Genomic DNA, 19,260 nt, shown 5'->3' with positions numbered 1-19,260 from the left:
CTGCAATAGACTATTGATGTGCACTTGAGGCCGCACCTTTGATTTTCTAGTTTTAAAATCAAAGACAGACACTTTGAATCCATACTGCACTTTATTCACGTTAGTTGGCTCAGAATTTGCAACAGAGGCTGTTTACACAGGCAGCCCAATTCTGATCTCTTTTGCCAATAATTGGGAAAAATTTCTGAATCGGGCTGCTTGTGTAAACGCCGCCTTAGAACCCTCTAACAGCTTTCGCTTCCAACGGAAGCCTTGTGTTTGCATGGTGTGCTGAACCATCCCATCCATTTTAAGCTGATTTTAAAATGACCCTGATTGCGATAAACTATCTGCAGCTTACGAAGAAAGACTATCTGAAATGGTGGATCACAGATAACCTTGAACTGTGGAACGGCACCCTGTGTCTTTCTTGCTCTGCAACAGTCCTAGGTATAGTTTGATCTTGGCCTTGAGTCTCGTCTGTGTCCTGAAGGCCTTAGTGGTCGAGGATGCGCAGGTTGCCAGATACAATCTTGTTTTCCAGCACCGCTCCGGCAGGAATATCAATCCTATCTCCGTGATTGGCAATAATGATGACAGTTCCCTGTGGAATGGATCGTGAGGGGACGTAGACAAATGTAACACACAAAACATCGAGAGATGTCAAGCAAAACTAGCCCAGTATCAATCTTCTGTATTCCAAGTAAATACTATGCAATAGGAATGAGGTACCATTTTGGGTATGAAGCCTTTACCTTGAGAGAGACGTTCTTTCCGAAGGTGACGTCTCCTGACACTGTCAGGTGATCCAGTTCTAGCATGTCTGGGATGCTCTCAAACCTCATCAGGAAGTCATGGACCTGCAACCAGAACAGGTCACTTTTATATAGTGTCAAGAACATATTCAAACCATGAAATATATAAATAAAAAAAGACCCACACAAATATATATAAAATCAAAATGTCTGCCATAATGACTCGGCAAAATGCATGAATCTACATTTTGCTTTCATTACCTTGGTGAAAGAGCTGCCCAGCTTGACGTGTGGCGTGGAGGGGAATTCCCTCTTCTTGCTCATGGTGAGCGAGCCGGCGTCCAGGCTGTAGAGGTTGGACATGACCAACAGCAGGTCCGACGAGGTCTTGACGGGAAGGAAGCGGCTACGGGGCACGTTGACGCCCAGGGCGTTGTCGAAGGCCTTGATAGCAGCGCCCACCGCTGTTTCCAGCTGGATCACGTTCAGACCACCGTCCAGCGTCTGGGGAAGAGGTAGTTGAAGGGTAATTGGTGCTAGCGTTCAGTGAGCTTGTGGCGGCTATTACAAAGTGATGCAAATTTAATCGTAGTTGAGTCACTCCAGGCCATGGTTGACAGCCATCTGAAAAATATGAATTCATATAAAATGGGATGGTTAAGAGTAAATTTCAAAGGAAACCCTAAAACATGGCTATGAACTAAACCCACTGAAGATAGATACCAGACAGTTTTCATTTTAAGGCTCTCCTTTCATCTGTCCTCTCACCTTGGGGTTGACGATGATCTCCATGTCCATGGCGTTCTGCTCGTGCAGCCTCTTAATGGCGGCCAGGGAGATCCACAGGTTGTTGGTGTTGAAGATCTTGAACTTGGTGACCGACTTGAACTCATCCACGTGGGCTTTGGGCACCTGGGCTATCTCCAGCAGACGCAGCTTGTCGTCGTACTGGATCAGTGTCCCACCCTGCGGAGGAGATTGAGAGGCGTGGCAGAACCGTGAGCAGTCAGGAAATGGAAGGCTGTATGCCGTTTTACATTGAGGTACAATACGGATCATACAATTGTAGGGAAGTCACTTTCATCATGATCTTTTCATCCTCTACCTTTATCACTCTTTTTAAACGGTCTTAAATCTTTAGCCCCAAGGTCCCCAAATACTGCCGAGGTGAGGACTCTGACCATCAGCGACATTAACAATTTAATGAACCACCAGGGAGAAAATAAAACCATCAGTACCCCTTGCCTGCTTCTAGCTAGCACACAAACCTCTGCTAACCTTGCCTGCTTCTAGCTAGCACACAAACCTCTGCTAACCTTGCCTGCTTCTAGCTAGCACACAAACCTCTGCTAACCTTGCCTGCTTCTAGCTAGCACACAAACCTCTGCTAACCTTGCCTGCTTCTAGCTAGTACACAAACCTCTGCTAACCTTGCCTGCTTCTAGCTAGCACACAAACCTCTGCTAACCTTGCCTGCTTCTAGCTAGCACACAAACCTCTGCTAACCTTGCCTGCTTCTAGCTAACACACAAACCTCTGCTAACCTTGCCTGCTTCTAGCTAGCACACAAACCTCTGCTCACCTTGCCTGCTTCTAGCTAGCACACAAACCTCTGCTCACCTTGACGTCTGCGCGGGTCTTGTCCGTGACCTCCATGATGAACTCGCAGCGCTTGTCTTTGGGTTGCGTCATCAGGTGGTTGAGGATGAACAGGTCCACGGTGGCGCCCAGGTTGTCTATGTTGGACACAAAGATGTACTCCTTGCCCGCGGCGATCAGCTGGTCCAGCAGGCCGGAGTTGTAAAAGCTGGCGTAGATGTCGCCGTGGCCGGGCGGGTACCAGGCGTCGCCGTGGTCGCCGTGCACCCCCAGGTCCTTAGCCACGGGCAGTAGGGACTCCTTGTTGATCCTCGGGTATCTAGAGGGGCAGGAGGAGAGTTTTAATAATGTTATTTACCTTTATCTACACAGGTAAGTCAATGAGAATTGATTCTTATTTACAATGACAACCTGTCAAGTGAGGAAGAGAGGGAAATGGAGAAGAGATGGATGGGTGTAAAAAGGAGAGGATGTTCAGGAAAGAGTTGAGGATCGTAATAGAACAGGATCATGTCCAGTACAGAGAAAATGGTTTGAAACAGGAATGTACCTGAACTTGTCCAAGAGCAATGCTCATTAGGATTTTACATTGCAAAAACGCTTTAAAACAGTGTGCCCTGCTGAACACAACCCATATGTATATTTCTGTAGGCGTGTGTTACCTGCTCTGGTTGAAAGTGTGGATGTGCACCCGGTGGTGTGTGTACTTCTGCAGGATCTTCTTGGTGTCCTCGTCTGTGTTGAAGGAGTTCATGAGAACCAGAGGCACGTCCACGTTGAATGTCTTGTTTAAGTGCTGAGAGGGGGAGGCATTTTTACGACGGGAGTTTGGCTCCCAAATAGTTTGTCATTTCATCATAAATGATGTTGAATGTAGAAATAGGAATATCTAGTACTACAATAACTAGCTCTAGTTAACATTCTGGCTCGTACTGAATATTCTGATAACTTATTAAGTGTTATTTTCACTCGAACCAAAAATGGTAGATTACAGTATCCTCTACCTCTATCTGATGGACGGTGAGGTCCAGGAAGGTGTTCTCATTGCGGACACTGATGACACTCTTGGGGCCCTTGCAGCCCATGCTGGTGCCCAGGCCTCCGTTGAGCTTGACCACCACCAGCTTGTTGAGGCTGGCCGCCACGCTGTCCGGCAGCACCTGGGCCTTGATCTTGTCATAGGGGTGGATCTGCAACAGGGAGGGAAAGAGGTACAGGTCAGAGGTCAGATACTAGGAGTAGCCTGAAGATTATCACTTGCCCAGAAATGTAAAGCTGTTTACACACAGACTGGCAATGTTAGAACGCTTCAGTGCAGGCCACACGTTCATCCATTAACAAAGTAGTAAGTAAGTTACACAGAAATGACATAAATTGATGGATTTTCTATTAAACAATGGAGGGTCCAGAAATATCAGTTAAGGCTACAGGTATTCTTTGCGGTTTGGTCGTTTTCAATAAAATAATTCACCTGTCCAATGGGGTAACCACAGAGAAGACTCAACTTGCCGACTGCTCAGTTCACTTGCCCCGGGTAACAGGGAAACCCTTTATATCAATCCCTGTGAAAGCTGAAAGTGACCATTGATGTTGGCTCTTCAGTTCAGCAGTTGACAGCTTGGGGGCAGTATTGGGGTTGCTCTTGTTTTGGAGCGTAGGAGGGTTGGAGAGAAATGGGGGGAGCTGGCATCACTCCAAACCCCTTATGTAACAGTGCTACTCAGTGAAGCCATGGCAACAGCTGACAAAACCCAGAGCGGTGGAGCTAAAGTACATCCTCACACAGAGACTGAGGGGAGAACAAAACACCCCTACAGAAAATACCCCCCCCAATTCGCCCCGGACGAAGGAAGGACAGCCACAAAGGCTGTAGCAAAGTGTGTTTAACACCAGCGTCCATCCTTTACCACTGATAACTATGTATCTGGCCTACGTTTTTTCGTGTATAAACATTACATACTGTATCTTCATGCCAAATGAAAAACATTGATCAGAGGATCCTCTTGAAGGTCCAGAAATAGCCATTGAACTATCAGTAGGCATATGTCAAGGTAGAGAGCTTATTTATTCAAGCGTTCGTTGGCATCGCAATGTGTTGCTTGTGTCCATGCTCCCACTTGTCCTATAAAATGCAACAAACCCACAAAACATTCAGGCCTACAACCAACATATCGTGGGATTGATACAGAAAAACACATTTTAAAATACGTTTTTAAAGGGTAAAATTGGCTAGCTGAGCTTGATTAACAGCACATCGGGGTGAAATACAAAGCAATGACTTGTGGGAGAAAAGCAGAGAAAATGCATTTAATGTGTTACCACACTGGGTGAGCTTTTAAACATGCAGTAACTGAAAGCCTGGAGTAACTTTATACATCATTTGTCCAATAGGAAAAACTTGAATTGTTGTAGGCCTAGATCAAGGTACAGCGGTAGCCTACATAATTGAAAAGGGCAAACTGTTAATATGGTATGTTTTACTGTGAGCTGAATACAGTAAGCTAGATGGGGTATAGTCAGACTTTGTGGGTATAATTAACCATTTGAATTTCCTTTCCTGTACTTCGTCATTTAGAATAATTCCCAGGGGACAATGAACAGGCCCTCTGGCCTTTACTGGCCCCGCTGTTGGCAAATGGAAAGATGACAGATGTCCTTTTTGTCCTCGTGTTGTACAAGGAGTAAATATAGAGTGTGTGTGTGTGTGTGTGTCACACTCAAGACCTTTTACGCAATCCGTTACACTGCCTTCAACTCACATACAGACACATCTTACTTTACCTCCCTCCCATCACCATCCTCCTCACATGCATAGGCAGACGCAGGAGAGTGCGAGGACACTTCCTGCTCTACGTTTCCACACACTTCCTGCACCGTCGGAGGGAGGCTACCGTTTCAGAGTTGGCATGGTAACAGGCAGCCAGGCCTCATCCTCTTCCTTACTGCTCACACTTTCACGAGACGAACCATTGAGACGAGAGTGCGACCATGAAGGAATCTTCAGAGTATCTTGACAATGTCTTCCCACAGATACACCCACAATAGGCCATTTTCAAAGCTAGCCTATAATTTAATATCCCAATGCTATGAGCAGTGTTCCCCAGGACCAGACAGGTTAGGAGAAAGCCTAGTCCGGTACTAAAAAAAATGTTCAATGGAGATTCACCATTGGTAGTGGTGGGCTACTTCTTACTAGTCTACGACTAGGCTTACGGTCTGGGAAACCGGCCCTATAGGCTACAGCGGAGGCAGACTACGCACTTCTCTCAACAAACCCCAATTATTGCTTCACAGTGTGTACTGTATTCAGTGCGTATGGACTATTGGAAAATACACAAAGCAACGTGTAAGACACAGGAACTCCTTAGGAAAACACCTCACGTGAGTTGTTGTTAGGTGGTAGAGGGTTCAAAACCCTTTTCTAGCTCAACCACTAGGCTGATTATCGCCACAACTATAGCCCCTTTTAAATGAATAGAAGTCTGGAGAGCCGGGTCATTCTACTTCCCTCAGACATACAGGCTAAAATAATCTTCAGGAAGGATTCTCCTGAGCTAAATAGCTGACCTTTAGTAAAACAAATATTGTAACAAACAACATTTAGGCTAAATATTCATGTTGGTCACCATTTTGACATTACCAAAGACTGGCCCAAACTCTACGATATCCAAGACCTCATGTCAGAAAGTCACATCAAGATTAAATGTCATTACAACCTATGTGTTGTGATAATTGCGTTGTTTGCTCTATAACCTGTTAGTTCATTTGCCTTGCGACCGTGATACAAAAGTATGTGGACACCCCTTCAAATTAGTGGATTCGGCCATTTCAGACGCATCTGTTGCTGACAGTTGTATAGAAATGGAGCACAATGTATGAATTTATGGTTGGATCAGAATCGGCGTTATAATCATTGGCTAGTATGGAGAATTAAGTAAAACCACAAGTCCAAATCTCCATCCATGGCTAATTTACACCGAACAGAAATATAAACGCAACATGTAAAGTGTTGGTCTCATGTTTAATTAGATGAAATAAAACCTTCCAGACATTTTCCATATGCACATAAAGCTTCTCAAGTTTTGTGGACAAATTTGTTTACATTCCTGTTTGTGATAATTTATCCTTTGCCAAGATAATCCATCCACCTGACAGGTGTGGCATATCAAGAAGCTGATTAAACAGCAGGATCGTTGTACACGTGCACCTTGTGCTGGGGACAAGAAAAGGCTACTCTAAAATGTGCAGTTGTGTCACAACAAAATGCCACAGATCTCTCCAGTATTGAGGGAGCGTGCAATTGGCATGCTGATTGCAGGAATGTCACCAGAGATGTTGCCAGGGAATTGAATGTTAATTAATCTACCATAAGCCACCTCCAACATCGTTTTAGAGGATTTGCCAGTACGTCCATCCAGCCTCACAACTGCAGACCACATATAATCATGCCAGCCCAGGACCTCCACATCCGGCTTCTTCACCTGCAGGATCGTCTGAGACCAGCCATCTGGACAGCTGATGAAATTGAGGAGTATTTCTGTCTGTAATAAAGCCCTTCTGATTGGCAGGTCCTGGCTCCCAAGTTGGTGAGCTTATGCCCTCCCAGGCCCACCCATGGCTGTGCCCCTGCCCATTCATGTAAAATCCATAGATTAGAGCCTAATTTATTTATTTAAATTAACGGATTTCCTTATATTAACTGCAACTCAGTAAAATTGTGGCACGTTGCGTTTATATTTTTGTTCAGTATAGAAAAGGATCCATTTTAGCTAGCTAGCCAGCCACTGGAGGACAACGCAACAATTCAAGTGGTTTCTGTCAATGATGTATTGCTCTTGATGTAATTGGAGTGAAGAAAGTTCCAAACTGACTTCCCTTGACACTTTTTGGTGCGCCAGGACCATTCACAGTTGAGTTCGCTGACTGGCTATTATTTTATACTTTCTTTTTTTTTTTTTTTTATCAAGGGAGGCCAAATGCTTGCTTCCCTTGCATTCAATGCTACGGGCAGCAACAATGTCATACTCTTTTTGACCAGACAGCATCGGATAGATAGATGGTCTACACAGAGACAAGAGGGGCACTATTTTGCTCGCTCGGATGCTTTCTCTGGTGAGATACATTCAGCCTCTTGCGAATTGAAGGAAATGTTGGTAAAACATTTTGGTGCGCCTGGCTTCCCTTGGCATCCATGAATACACGCCACTGGGGAAGATACCAGTATTGCGATATTTTTTCCACGAAACAGAACAAGCACTTTGGTCCTTTAAAACCTGCTGTATGTAGAATATGGTGTGTTATAGCTTGAAAAATAAATACTTGTGACTGAGGACAACATAATGATGTTTGTTTCCAACATTAGGGCCATTTTCCTAAATAATTTAAATATGCTTTGTGTTTTGTTTCCTTTCCAGGCCCTAATCAAGATATCTCAAGAGTCTCAAAAGATCAAGAGAGAAGTAACCAAATCATTTTCTAATGACTAATTCCATCACCATCAATATTTTGCTCTCGAAGGCATACCAATGTTTCTTACCTTATGGGGGATCCTTTCCAACACACAATAGTCTCTCATGGCTGTGTTGGAGTCAAGACCACACAGCATCTGAAGGTGTGGATTCTCCATCGTCAGTCATAACACAGCACAGTAAGATGCGTTTACCCAAGTCTGGGCTATTGAGGTGAAGTGCCATTACTCTCAACGACAAAAAGAGGTTACTTTTATTGTGAGCTACGTGGTTCCCTTTACAAAGACGAAACCACCCATTATTTGAAACTGATTTTTAGAAAATGTGATGAGCAAGGCTTCCTGTGTGGTCTTTCAAGAGGATTTCAGCCGCTCAAACTCATAAGGGTTGAGACAATCCATGGGTTTTCTGGGGATCTAACAGAGTTTATTCATGAACAAAATGTGGTTTGGGCCAAAGTAATACAATCCGATCTGGCAACAGACTGGACTAGATTTAGAGAAGTGAAACATAGCACTTAATTATAAGGCAAAGTTAGAGTTTTACTAAAGTGAAACAGAAAAGAACCAGAATAATCTCTTTTAGAATGTGGAAAACTATCAAATCAAAGTGTACAGGTTGATGGTACAATGTCTGAAATGCTTCCTATAAATACTGTAGTGCCACAAGGTTCCATTCTTGGGCCGTTATTATTCACTAGGCTACTCAAAATGTAGGGTTCATTCCAAGCACTTAGCTAGCCAACAAAGCATTAGAACAACTAAATATTGAGAACGCAAACTCAAGGTGTATTTTCAGGCTTCCTAGCAGCCATGGACTTCAAACAGTCAATCTCTGCAAAACAAGCAATATTGACCTAAGAGCAAAAGCTTTGCGTTTTGCAGATACTGTGTGTCCTTGGCGATGAAGCGATTGCATATCTGGGAGGGAATGGAGAATCTGGTAGAGAAGCAGACCGTATCTATCGGATAATAGAAAAACACTTTACATGGACTTGTTTTGGGGAGATTCACTCAATTTAGGTACATGAACTCACAAGTCAATATTGTGCAGATGTGTTGCATAAGGGTAAACGATTAACCCTTTCAGAGCCATACAGCTTCAGTCGATAACAAGGAGAACTACAACATGATGAGATTGAACTCATAAGAACTTAAAACAGTTGTTTGAACTTAACAATTTCAAACTCAAGGTCTCCAAGGTGACCTGTGTCTGTCAGAAGTGGGGAACGAGTCCAGATACGGTTTCAAGTTCCTTAATCCTAACCTTACGGTCGTGACCATGAACCACGTCCCAAAAAACAAGACGGTGTTAAGACGGTCCTAGAGTGAGGCTGCTAGAGCAGATAGGCCTGCACACCCACCCATGCACACCCACGAGGTGGGTTCGGGGCAGGGTAAGCCAAATACCACCCCAGGCCAGAATCCTCCAGGCCAGAATCCTGCTCCCTCAAGGCTGTGCTTTCGAATGCTGGAGAGGTCAGTCTATTTATAAGGTAACCTATGAGCCGGGGGTTATTTCAGAAAGAGGGGGGGGGGGGGGGGGTGTCAGGCTCTGAGATACTGAAATGTCACCCGGGTGATAAATAGCTGGCTGGCTTTGGCCCATAGCTACACACTCTGTTCTTGGATCTAGTTACCTCGTTTCAGTTCTGTTGGTGCGGGGTGCTTGTTTCCATCCCTTACTACGTACTCATAATCTGTGGGCTTCACGAGCTTGGGGATGTACAGACTCAAACAAGTGTGTGCATCTATATACCAACTGGATGTAGCCTTCCTGTATGTGGCCTAAGTGTTCTATGGGTCAGTGGTTCCAGCCCAGGTCTCCCTGAAACGCCCCCCCCTCCTTCCTTTAACGGAGTCTACCTCCTGTCACCATAGGCACAGTCTCTTGACCAGCACTACTCAAAACGCTAAGTTCGTAGACATTTAGACTCGGGAAAAAGCCCACGCCCCAGTGACCCTTCAGCTGTAACACTCCCTCTCTGACTGGAGCCTCACATGTTCCAGTCAGCTGGGAGAGGATGGGGGGGGGGTTGGTGTACTGGCACCTGGCTGCCGTCCCAGTGGAGGAAACACAACACTTGGCTTTCTGTCCCAGACTCTCCCCTGGTATGCTGCAGGACGACAGGACCACAACATTCTGCCCCCATAGAGCCAGTGTCACACGACAGCCACTAACTCTACAGCTCTCATGTTCAGTTCAAAGGGGCCGCGTTGGCATCTATCTGCTCAGATGTTCATTGTAGAAGAGGGCTTTGGCCTACAGATCTAATCTCACCCAACATACACAGAGATGCTACACTCAAAACAGTGTTTCTGAGACCCTAGTTTGTGGACTAGCACTAAATACGCAACAAAGACTTTGTTAAAAATAAAAGAAACAGGTCAAATAATCCCTTGTACAAGAGGGTCTACACCTGCAGAAACAATGGATTTCCAATGGTAAGGAAGGGAACCATTTTTAGACAGGCTGATCTGTATGACAATGTCTTGTAAGTTCTTATGCAAATAACGAATGCCTGAGCTTTTAACCAGGGTTAAAACCTAACTACTCACCAGATCCTCTGGGGGCTTGTGAATCTTGTCCCATTTCACAGAGGGTCCTTTCACCTGGAGGAATCTGTGGAAGAGGTTCTTAAAACCCTCAAAGTCCTTTTTGGAAATCTGAAACAGAAAGTGCCAAGGATCAGTCTCTGCATGGACGCAAATGATCAACATCCACATTATGAATACATTATAGCATCCAATTCACACGCAAAACATAGCTTGATAAAATACCGACACGTTTGAAATCGTAACATTACTAAAGCCTAAATCACTGTCTCCCAAACCTCTAGTAACTTCAGCCAACTCCACTTATTTGATGTATTCCAGAACCAGCACACCTGATTCAACTAACAAAAGGGCTTGATTTTTTGGGGGGCGATTTTTTTTATTTATTACACTCATATAGCAGTCAACACAAATCCATGAGCATACCAAATATTAATGGACACGAGCAACATTTTTCGTTGACAAAAATCAAAATCAATAATGTCCTGTGGTCTTAAAGAGAATAATGAATCAACGAACAGAAATATGGGATTGGTAAACTAGACTTTGGTATAGTCAGTTGGTAGAGCATGGTGTTTGCAACGCCAGGGTTGTGGGTTCGATTCCCACGGGTGGCCAGCACAGAAAAAATAAAAAAATGTATGAAATGTATGCATTCACTACTGTAAGTCGCTCTGGATAAGAGCGTCTGCTAAATGACTCAAATGTTTTGGCTGCAGGTGTTCCTGCCTGTCACTGTGATTCAGTCAGGGGTTAGCCAGTCTCGGAATAGAGATTTTAGGAGGCTGACAGCGAAGTCAGTGTAGAGTTGTGTCCGTCTTACATGAAGCCAGGTTAGGGACAGGGTCTGAAGTGCCTCAGTATAACTGGATTATCCTCCTAGGATGGTGCGGCAAACCCTCTTCTGAATACGCTACAGGTCACTAGACTGGGTCAGGGAGCTGTGTCTGTAGGGGTGGGGCGTCTGTAGTCGGTGTAAATGCAAACCAGGTCTTCCTGTGGCACATGGAACCTTTTAAGGCGGCGAAGGACAAAACGTTTTCTGTTGCTCTCGGTTATCATAGTTACAAACTGCTTGCCCCCACTCTAAGTCTTTCTGTACCATTAGCCCTAAAAAAGTTCACACTATCACACACTTTGAGCTCCTGGCCCTCGATCCGGAAAGGGCATGGGACCAGACTTAGATCATCAACATATTTCCACCTACTTTCGATATCCCGGGCTGCGCTGTCAATGACTGAAAGGAAGATGAGAGGACCCAGAAGAGTTCCTTGAGCAACATCTCCTGTCAGCCTGATGATTAGTAAAACATTTGAATCAGGTGTGCTTGTACTGGAATAGAGTACCACAGTATGAGTCATAAAACCTAGTGGACAAACAAGAACATGGTGTTATTAACCGTGTAAATCTCTAGGACAAGGTGACTTTATCAATATATTTGCCTCTATTTACCCCCAAAAAATGAAACGCTTATTAGCTGCCAATTTGGCTATAATAAAGAACTACCAATGACATGATCTGGACGAGACTGCCGAATCGAGGCAAGAGTAAAAATCTCTGGATTAATTATCTAATGTTAGCTAAATGTAGTAATGAATAAATTGGCTAATTCCATAAAAAATTTACAATTCTGTGAAATATCTTGTGCAAGTTTTAAATTGATACAATAACTGTTAGCAAAGGTGTCAGCTAGAGATGACGTGCAGGAGCTTGCAGGGATTTGTAGTTTTGCATGATGTCTACTTTGGTGCAAATTATCATTTTCGATTTTGGGGGGGTAAATCCTACTACACTGGCTCTGACGCTCGTCGGATGTGGCAGGGCTTGAAAACTATTACAGACTACAAAGGGAAACCCAGACGCGAGCTGCCCAGTGACGCGAGTCTACCAGATGAGATAAATGCCTTTAATGCTCGCTTCAAGGCAAGCAACGTGGAAGCATGCACGAGAGCACCAGCTAATCTGGACGACTGTGTGATAACGCTCAGGGTAGCCAATGTGAGCAAGACCTTTAAAACAGGTCAACATTCACAACGCCGCGGGGCCAGACAGATTACCAGGACGTGTACCCTTAGCATGCACGGACCAACTGGCAAGTGTCTCCACTGACATTTTAAACCTCTCTCTGACCGAGTCTGTAATACCTACATGTTTCAAGCAGACCACCATAGTCCCTGTGCCCAAGGAAGCAAAGGTAACCTGCCTAAATGATTACCACCCGGTAGCACTCACATCAGCAGCCATGAAGTGCTTTGAAAGGCTGGTCATGGCTCACATCAACAGCATCCTCCCTGGATACCCTAGACCCACTCCAATTCTCATACCGCCCCAACAGATCCACAGATAACGCAATCTCAAATCACACTCCACACTGCCCTTTCCCACCTGGACAAAAGGAACACCTATGTGAGAATGCATTCAACACCGTGGTGCCCATGAAGCTCATCACTAAGTTTACTGGGACTAAACACCTCCCTCTGCAACTGAATCCTGGACTTCCTGACAGGCCGCCCCCAGGTGGTAAGGGTAGGCAACAACACGTTCAACACTGGGGCCCCTCAGAGGTGTGTACTTAGTCCCCTACTGTACTCCCCATTCACCCACGACTGTGTGGCCAAACACGACTCCAACACCATCATTAAGTTTGCTGACGACACAACAGTGTAGAGGCCTGATCACCGACAATGATGAGACAGCCTATAGGGAGGTGGTCAGAGACCTGGCAGTGTGGTGCCAGGACAACAACCTCTCCCTCAAAGTGAGCAAGACAAAGGAGCTGATCATGGACTACAGGAAAAGGCATCCGAATAGGCCCCCCATTAACATCGACGGGGCTGTAGTGGAGCGGGTCGAGAGTTTCAGGTTCCTTAGTGTCCACATCACCAACGAACTATAATCTCCCCTCAGGAGACTGAAAAGATTTGGCATGGGTCCCCAGATCCTCAAAAAGTTTTACAGCTGCACCGTCGAGAGCATCCTGACTGGTTGCATCACCGCCTGGTATGACAACTGCTCGGCATCTGACCGTAAGGCGCTACAGAGGGTAGTGCATACAGCCCAGTACATCCCTGGGGCCAAGCTTCCTGCCATCCAGTACCTATATAATAGGCGGTGTCAGAGGAAAGCCCCCAAAAATTGTCAGTCTCCAGTCACCCAAGTCATACACTGTTTTCTCTGCTACCGCACGGCAAGCAGACCCTTTTTTTCAATTTTCGCCTAAAATTACTTACCCAAATCTAACTGCCTGTAGCTCAGGACCTGAAGCAAGGATATGCATATTTTTTATACCATTTGAAAGGAAACGCTTTGAAGTTTGTAGAAATGTGAAAGGAATGTAGGAGAATGTAACACATTAGATCTGGTAAAAGATAATACAAAGAAAAAAACTACCTTTTTTTTACCATCATCTTTGAAATGCAAGAGAAAGGCCAATATATGAATCTAGGCACAATTTAGATTTTGGCCACTAGATGGTAGCAGTGAATGTGCAAAGTTTTAGACTGATCCAATGAACCATTGTATTTCTGTTAAAAAATGTTTAAATCAAGACTGCCCAAATGTGCCTAATTGGTTTATTAATAACTTTCAGTTCATAACTGTGCACTCTCCTCAAACAATAGCATGGTATTATTTCACTGTAATAGCTACTGTAAATTGGACAGTGCAGTTAGATTAACACGAATTTAAGCTTTCTGTCAATATCAGATATGTCTGTGTCCTGGGAAATGTTCTTGTTACTTACAACCTCATGCTAATCGCATTAGCCTATGTTAGCTCAACCATCCCGCGGGAGACCCACCGGTCCTGTAGAGGTTTTCACAGCATCTACCCCCAAGCCATAAGACTGCTGAACAATTAATAAAATGGCCACCGGACTATTTACATTTCCTCACCAATCCTATAATGGCATCCACAGTTAAAAACTTTTTGATGTGTCATATAGGCTACATCTGAACTCAATATTTCTATTACAAATGATGTGCATCATTATTTCTCTAGTCTGTTGATGCAGTCTGTTTGGCGAAGCGTAGACTTTCCTCCTCTCCTGCCCACTCCCTATAATCAAAGCATTCTGCCCGCAACCCTCCTTTCTGACATTTGCTTAATGGCTTTCATGTACGTTACGGTTCAGTGTGTTCTAAATGCCCCCATTGGTGTAATCATTAGAACTCCCACCTAGCTCCTCTCACTGTTCGTTCCTAAAGCCTCCGGTCTCCTCAGTAGGTTTTAATTGCGTTTTCTCCCCCCCGCAGTCTAACTTTAATGTGTTGTGTTTCAAGTGAAACGAGGAGCAGCATAAAAAAATGAACCACTTACTCTACAGAGCGAGAACGCTTACCTTGTAAGCTTTTGCCATCATGCCAATGCTTTAGTTAGCAGTAGCAATGCTAACTGCATACAAACGGTTTGCTAAGCAGGGAGAATTGTCTTTCCAGTTTCTGGTCAAATGGGTTGTTTTGATGGGTTGTGCACTGTGCTTGTTGGATGGCATGGTAATAGCTGATGCTTTGTAAGGTGAGGGCTCAAGTGGTGATGAAAAGTGACAATGATTTCTGTGGGAATGTATGGCCTACATCATATAGAGAAGGGGTTTAAAAGCAAGCCTGCTGGGGCTTAAAGTAAACAAGGGGGCAAAGAGTGGGGAGGTGAAAAGATGGGGAGAGGAGCAGAAAGAGGTAGAAAGAGCGAGTCCATGTTGTGAAATCGTGAAGTGTGTGCATCTGTCTTTGACCCATTGAGAGAGACACAGGTCATTCACCATCCTGTTGCCCTGCTGGACTGAGTTCTGGGAGGGTAAGACATTTCCTCACTCTTCCAAAACAACCCCCCCTAGATCCACAAACATGCACCAGGTACTCTCGCTCCAAACTCCTAAACCCCAGGCCCACCTCCTGCTCAGCCCCCTTGGCTGTGGCCAGCAGCTTCTCCAGCTCTTTGTGCATGGAGGTCTCATGCTGCAGCCGCAGCTTCTCCTGAAACTCAGCCATCCCGGCCTTGCTGAGATCTGCCGGGAGAAAGGAGAGAGAGAGAAAAAAAAGCAACAGAGGAGGTATTTCATCATGCAGTCTGCTTGAACCATTCAAAACAATGAAATAGTATGAGGCCAAAGGAGAGAGAGAAAAAAAAGGAGTTTGTTTGTTCATTCTGCAGGAACCATTCAAAACTATCAAAGACAGAAAATGGTCAGTTTAAAGATGTTCAGCCTTCTTGAAACAACTGCATGCCTGTGTTCTAATGAGCGAGGGCAGCTTGTAGTCATTCACAAGCAAGCACATTATTTTACAATAAGTGAAATGGAACATGGTTACATATGATGCCATGTAAATGTCTACCCACGTGTTGGCTTATTGGATCTATTTTAATGGACATCTAGCATTTTCTTCCTATATCCATTATACCGTGAACAAGTCAAGCCTATTGGGTCAATATTATCAAAATGTAAGTAATTTAGCAAACGTGCTTGTCCAGAGCGACTTATAGGAGCAATTAGGGTTGCTCAAGGGCACAAACCGATTTCTCACCAAGTCGGCTCGGGGATTCGAACCAGCAACATTGTGGTTACGTTCCTAACCGCTGCTAGCCTACCTGCCCCTCCATTATTGAACCAGTCAACTGTGGTTCAACACAGGATGTATTACGTTAAGAAAATTATATAAAAATACCAGCAACCAAGCTCTGGTTACAATTGACATGCAAATCACTTAAAATGAAAATATCCCCCACTAAGAGATTGGTAGCCTAATTTGGCAATTCCCAGTATTGCATAATACTGATGTGTTGACATCTATATCCTCGGTATATCAGTAGCCTAAATTCAAGACATCAGAAAAATAGATAAGTAAAAGAATGCACTGCCTTTCAAAAAGTGGAAATCATTCCAAACTAAGAGAAGTCAAAAAGTGACTTAGAGTCATGGAAAAGGTAACTGTTAAGAGCAATCAATAGCAATAGGAAAGTAGCCATCCGACTCATTACCAGACAGGTAGAGAAAACGTACCTTCAAAAACAGACATATGACAAAATATGTGGCAAGAAAGTTTATCCAAATAAGATCCCAAAAGTCTAGCCTATAGTCTTCGATAGTCTTCAGTAATTTGCCAGAAAAGATTAGACGTCATTCAATAAAAGATAAACATCAATGACTTGACACCAGATACCAGCGACAGCCGCTGGCGCTTGAGAAATTATGAACTGCAGTCCCAAGAAACAACGTATCAATCCATCAGTAAACCAGACACCACTCATCAGTGCAAATGCACTGTTCTCAGTTCTCCCACCTCTCTAGGGTTTCCACTAGATAGCACAACCACAAAAGTCTAAATAGGCTACGACGTCAAAATTCCTGAACATTTTTTTTTTTTGCTTTTTGGTGCTAATTTAAGGATAGGCATAAGATTTGCAGTGTGGTTAAGGTTAGATTTCAAATCATATTTTATTAAGATTTTTTTTTTTTTTTTAATAGACGGGGTTTTGGACTTCGTGGATGTGGTAGTTAGTGACGAACCCTCTTAGCAGGGAACAATCGCTAAATATCTCACTAACGGAACTAAGTTACACGCATGACGTTATTTGATAAGTGCTTGCCAGCTGATATGTCCGATGAATATATATGTAGGCTACAGTGCCTACGTGTAAATCTTTAGCACAACATGCAGCCGAGAGAGTTAGGAATTAATATGGAGTTAATGTATTATGGGACACGCAGCTCTGGTCAGATCCATACGTCACATATTCGTGGGCAAAATGTGACGTTAGATTTGCCCGCATTTCCCCATAACGCGGTTCCTTGAATAGCATCATAGCCCTTCTATAGCATGGTTGGTCCTACCCCGCCGTTGATAAGCGGCTGTTTAGCACTCTGGCGTACGGTTCATACATTATTTGTATTGATTCATTTGACCCTGGATTGACTTTAGCCACACGATGCGCTATCTTGGCTACATGCCACTGTACATTTGGAGACGAAGTGGCAGGGGCAAGTTAGCCATTCTGCAGCAGCGGTAGCAACGAAGATATCCATGCCAGCAGCCAATTGTTTAGTTTATAAGGCTCTAATCGTGCATTTACATCACACGCAACATGTTTCAAACGTAATTCATTGCATTGCCTACCCACCTGACGATAATTATTTTGATATCAATCCACCAAAGAACTCCAAGGTGCTTGGCTACTTTAGCGAGCTGGGTTTCGGCCTGTGAAACAAGTGACAAATTAACACTTTAAAAGGTACATTTTCACTGTCCTGAGGAGTATATTTATTTTTGACAGGCTTCTTGCAACACCAAAGTAAAGCCGGAAATGTCGAAGTTGGCTTCTTGCCAGGCCAGTTAATGAGGGCAAACGATTGGTGAGTCAGTGGCCAATCAAAACATGCGAAAATCCGCTTACCCAATCAGAATCTTGTTCACGGGGGTGGACCTGAGCTCTTCCAACTCTTATTGTTCTAACAAAGGCTCTTCTTCAAAATAAAAAGCTTTACACTTAAATTAAATTATTTACAAATTACCTAATGCCTTTCAGATGGCAACTCTGCGGACTAATCGGAGTATTATTCAATAATGACTTTGTTCAGTAGATAGCCTAAATCACCTTCTCCGATAGTATTTTTCTTTTTAATAGCCTTTTTTCCCAAACATCTTTGAGCCTTAATCCACCCCTCCAAAGAGTCCCTAAACACACCCCAACCCTGAGTGGAGGCCTTCTGCTTTTGGGCCCGGTACCATGCCTTTTTAGTCCACCAGTCACCCTGGTTCTGGTGGTCAGCTGATGAGGGATGAGAGATCATAAGCCTAAAAATACATCCATCTTGGTAGGAAAACTTTCATTCCAGAAACTCATTGGGCTCCCGAGTGCAGCAGTGGTCTAAGGAACTGCATTTCAGTGCTGGAGGCGTCACTACAGAGACACTGGTTTGAATCCAGGCTGTATCACAACAGTCCCATAGGTCGGTGCACAATCGGCCCAGCGTCGTCCGGGTTTGGACGGTGTTGGCCGTCATTGTAAAAAATAATTTGTTCTTAACTGACTTGCCTAGTTAAATCAAATGAAAATACTATACAATAATGTATTTTTGTAATTTTATGTGATCTCTTCAAATAGTTCCCAAAAGCCTAGCCTATATAGTCTTTGATCGCCTTCTGTAATTTGCTAGCAAATATTGGACATTCAATGAAAGACGGGCATCAATGGCTCGAGACCAGACACAAGTGACAGCCGTATGCGCTGTGTTGTTAAAGGAACACTAAATATTATAAAGTGTTTAAAACAGTTCATATGTAATTGTAGTTTAATAGGATCTCTATGTGAGAGACTGTGTCCATCTTCTCCTTTTCCTTGGAGTGTAATGAGTCTTCCGGACCCCCCTCTGCCTGCATAGCACAGCTCACCAAACAGTAGATTTAGAGTTCAGTCCCTAGCCGCTGTGTAGTTTGTCAGGCACTGCAAAATGGGCAAACAGTGCCTTCCAACGGGCGGTCCAGGATGGTTAAATTATTGATTCCCGTTTCATGATAGGTTCTCGGATGGTTGTAAAAAAAGATTTTTGTTCATGCAACTGCTATTTTTGAAACATTGATAACTCATGGTAAGAAGTAATTGGGTAACAGGGAAATTACAATACCCTACAAATCTTAAGCTTTTCACCATTAGGATCTTGTTAATATGGTTAAACTACCATTTGATCAATTTGAAAGGGGTCCCCGAGTAGTATAACCTTGTCAACAGTGCCACCATGTGGTCAAATGTTTCATTGCAAAGGGCAATGAACCTCACCATCTTTGACCTCACCAACATCCACTGATTGTATTTTGCCTGACTGACAAGATAATAATTAACTTCAGAAATACCCTCTTTGATCACAATACATGTTTGAAGGCTCAGTGGGCCTCAATGGAAAGAGGGTTT

At 44.0% G+C, this 19,260-nt stretch overlaps 1 protein-coding gene across 2 annotated transcripts; it reads right to left on the bottom strand.

The window, feature by feature from the left end:
- Nucleotides 1-72: 72 nt before the first annotated feature.
- ugpa (UTP--glucose-1-phosphate uridylyltransferase) lies at nucleotides 73-17,633 on the bottom strand. 2 transcript variants are annotated; one of them, XM_014131112.3, is made up of 10 exons: nucleotides 16,355-16,649; nucleotides 15,246-15,361; nucleotides 10,360-10,467; nucleotides 3,338-3,523; nucleotides 2,996-3,129; nucleotides 2,355-2,652; nucleotides 1,503-1,700; nucleotides 996-1,238; nucleotides 735-839; nucleotides 73-583 (listed from the first exon to the last, which is right to left on the bottom strand). In XM_014131112.3, the coding sequence occupies exons 1-10, from the start codon at nucleotides 16,368-16,370 to the stop codon at nucleotides 476-478; spliced, it is 1,512 nt and encodes a 503-aa protein (XP_013986587.1). In that variant the 5' UTR covers nucleotides 16,371-16,649; the 3' UTR covers nucleotides 73-475.
- Nucleotides 17,634-19,260: the final 1,627 nt, after the last annotated feature.

The sequence above is a fragment of the Salmo salar genome, chromosome 12 (assembly GCF_965601325.2).
Source record: "Salmo salar chromosome 12, fSalSal1, whole genome shotgun sequence".
NCBI classification, from domain to species: Eukaryota; Metazoa; Chordata; class Actinopteri; order Salmoniformes; family Salmonidae; genus Salmo; species Salmo salar.
This window is presented reverse-complemented; position numbering and strand designations above follow the sequence as displayed.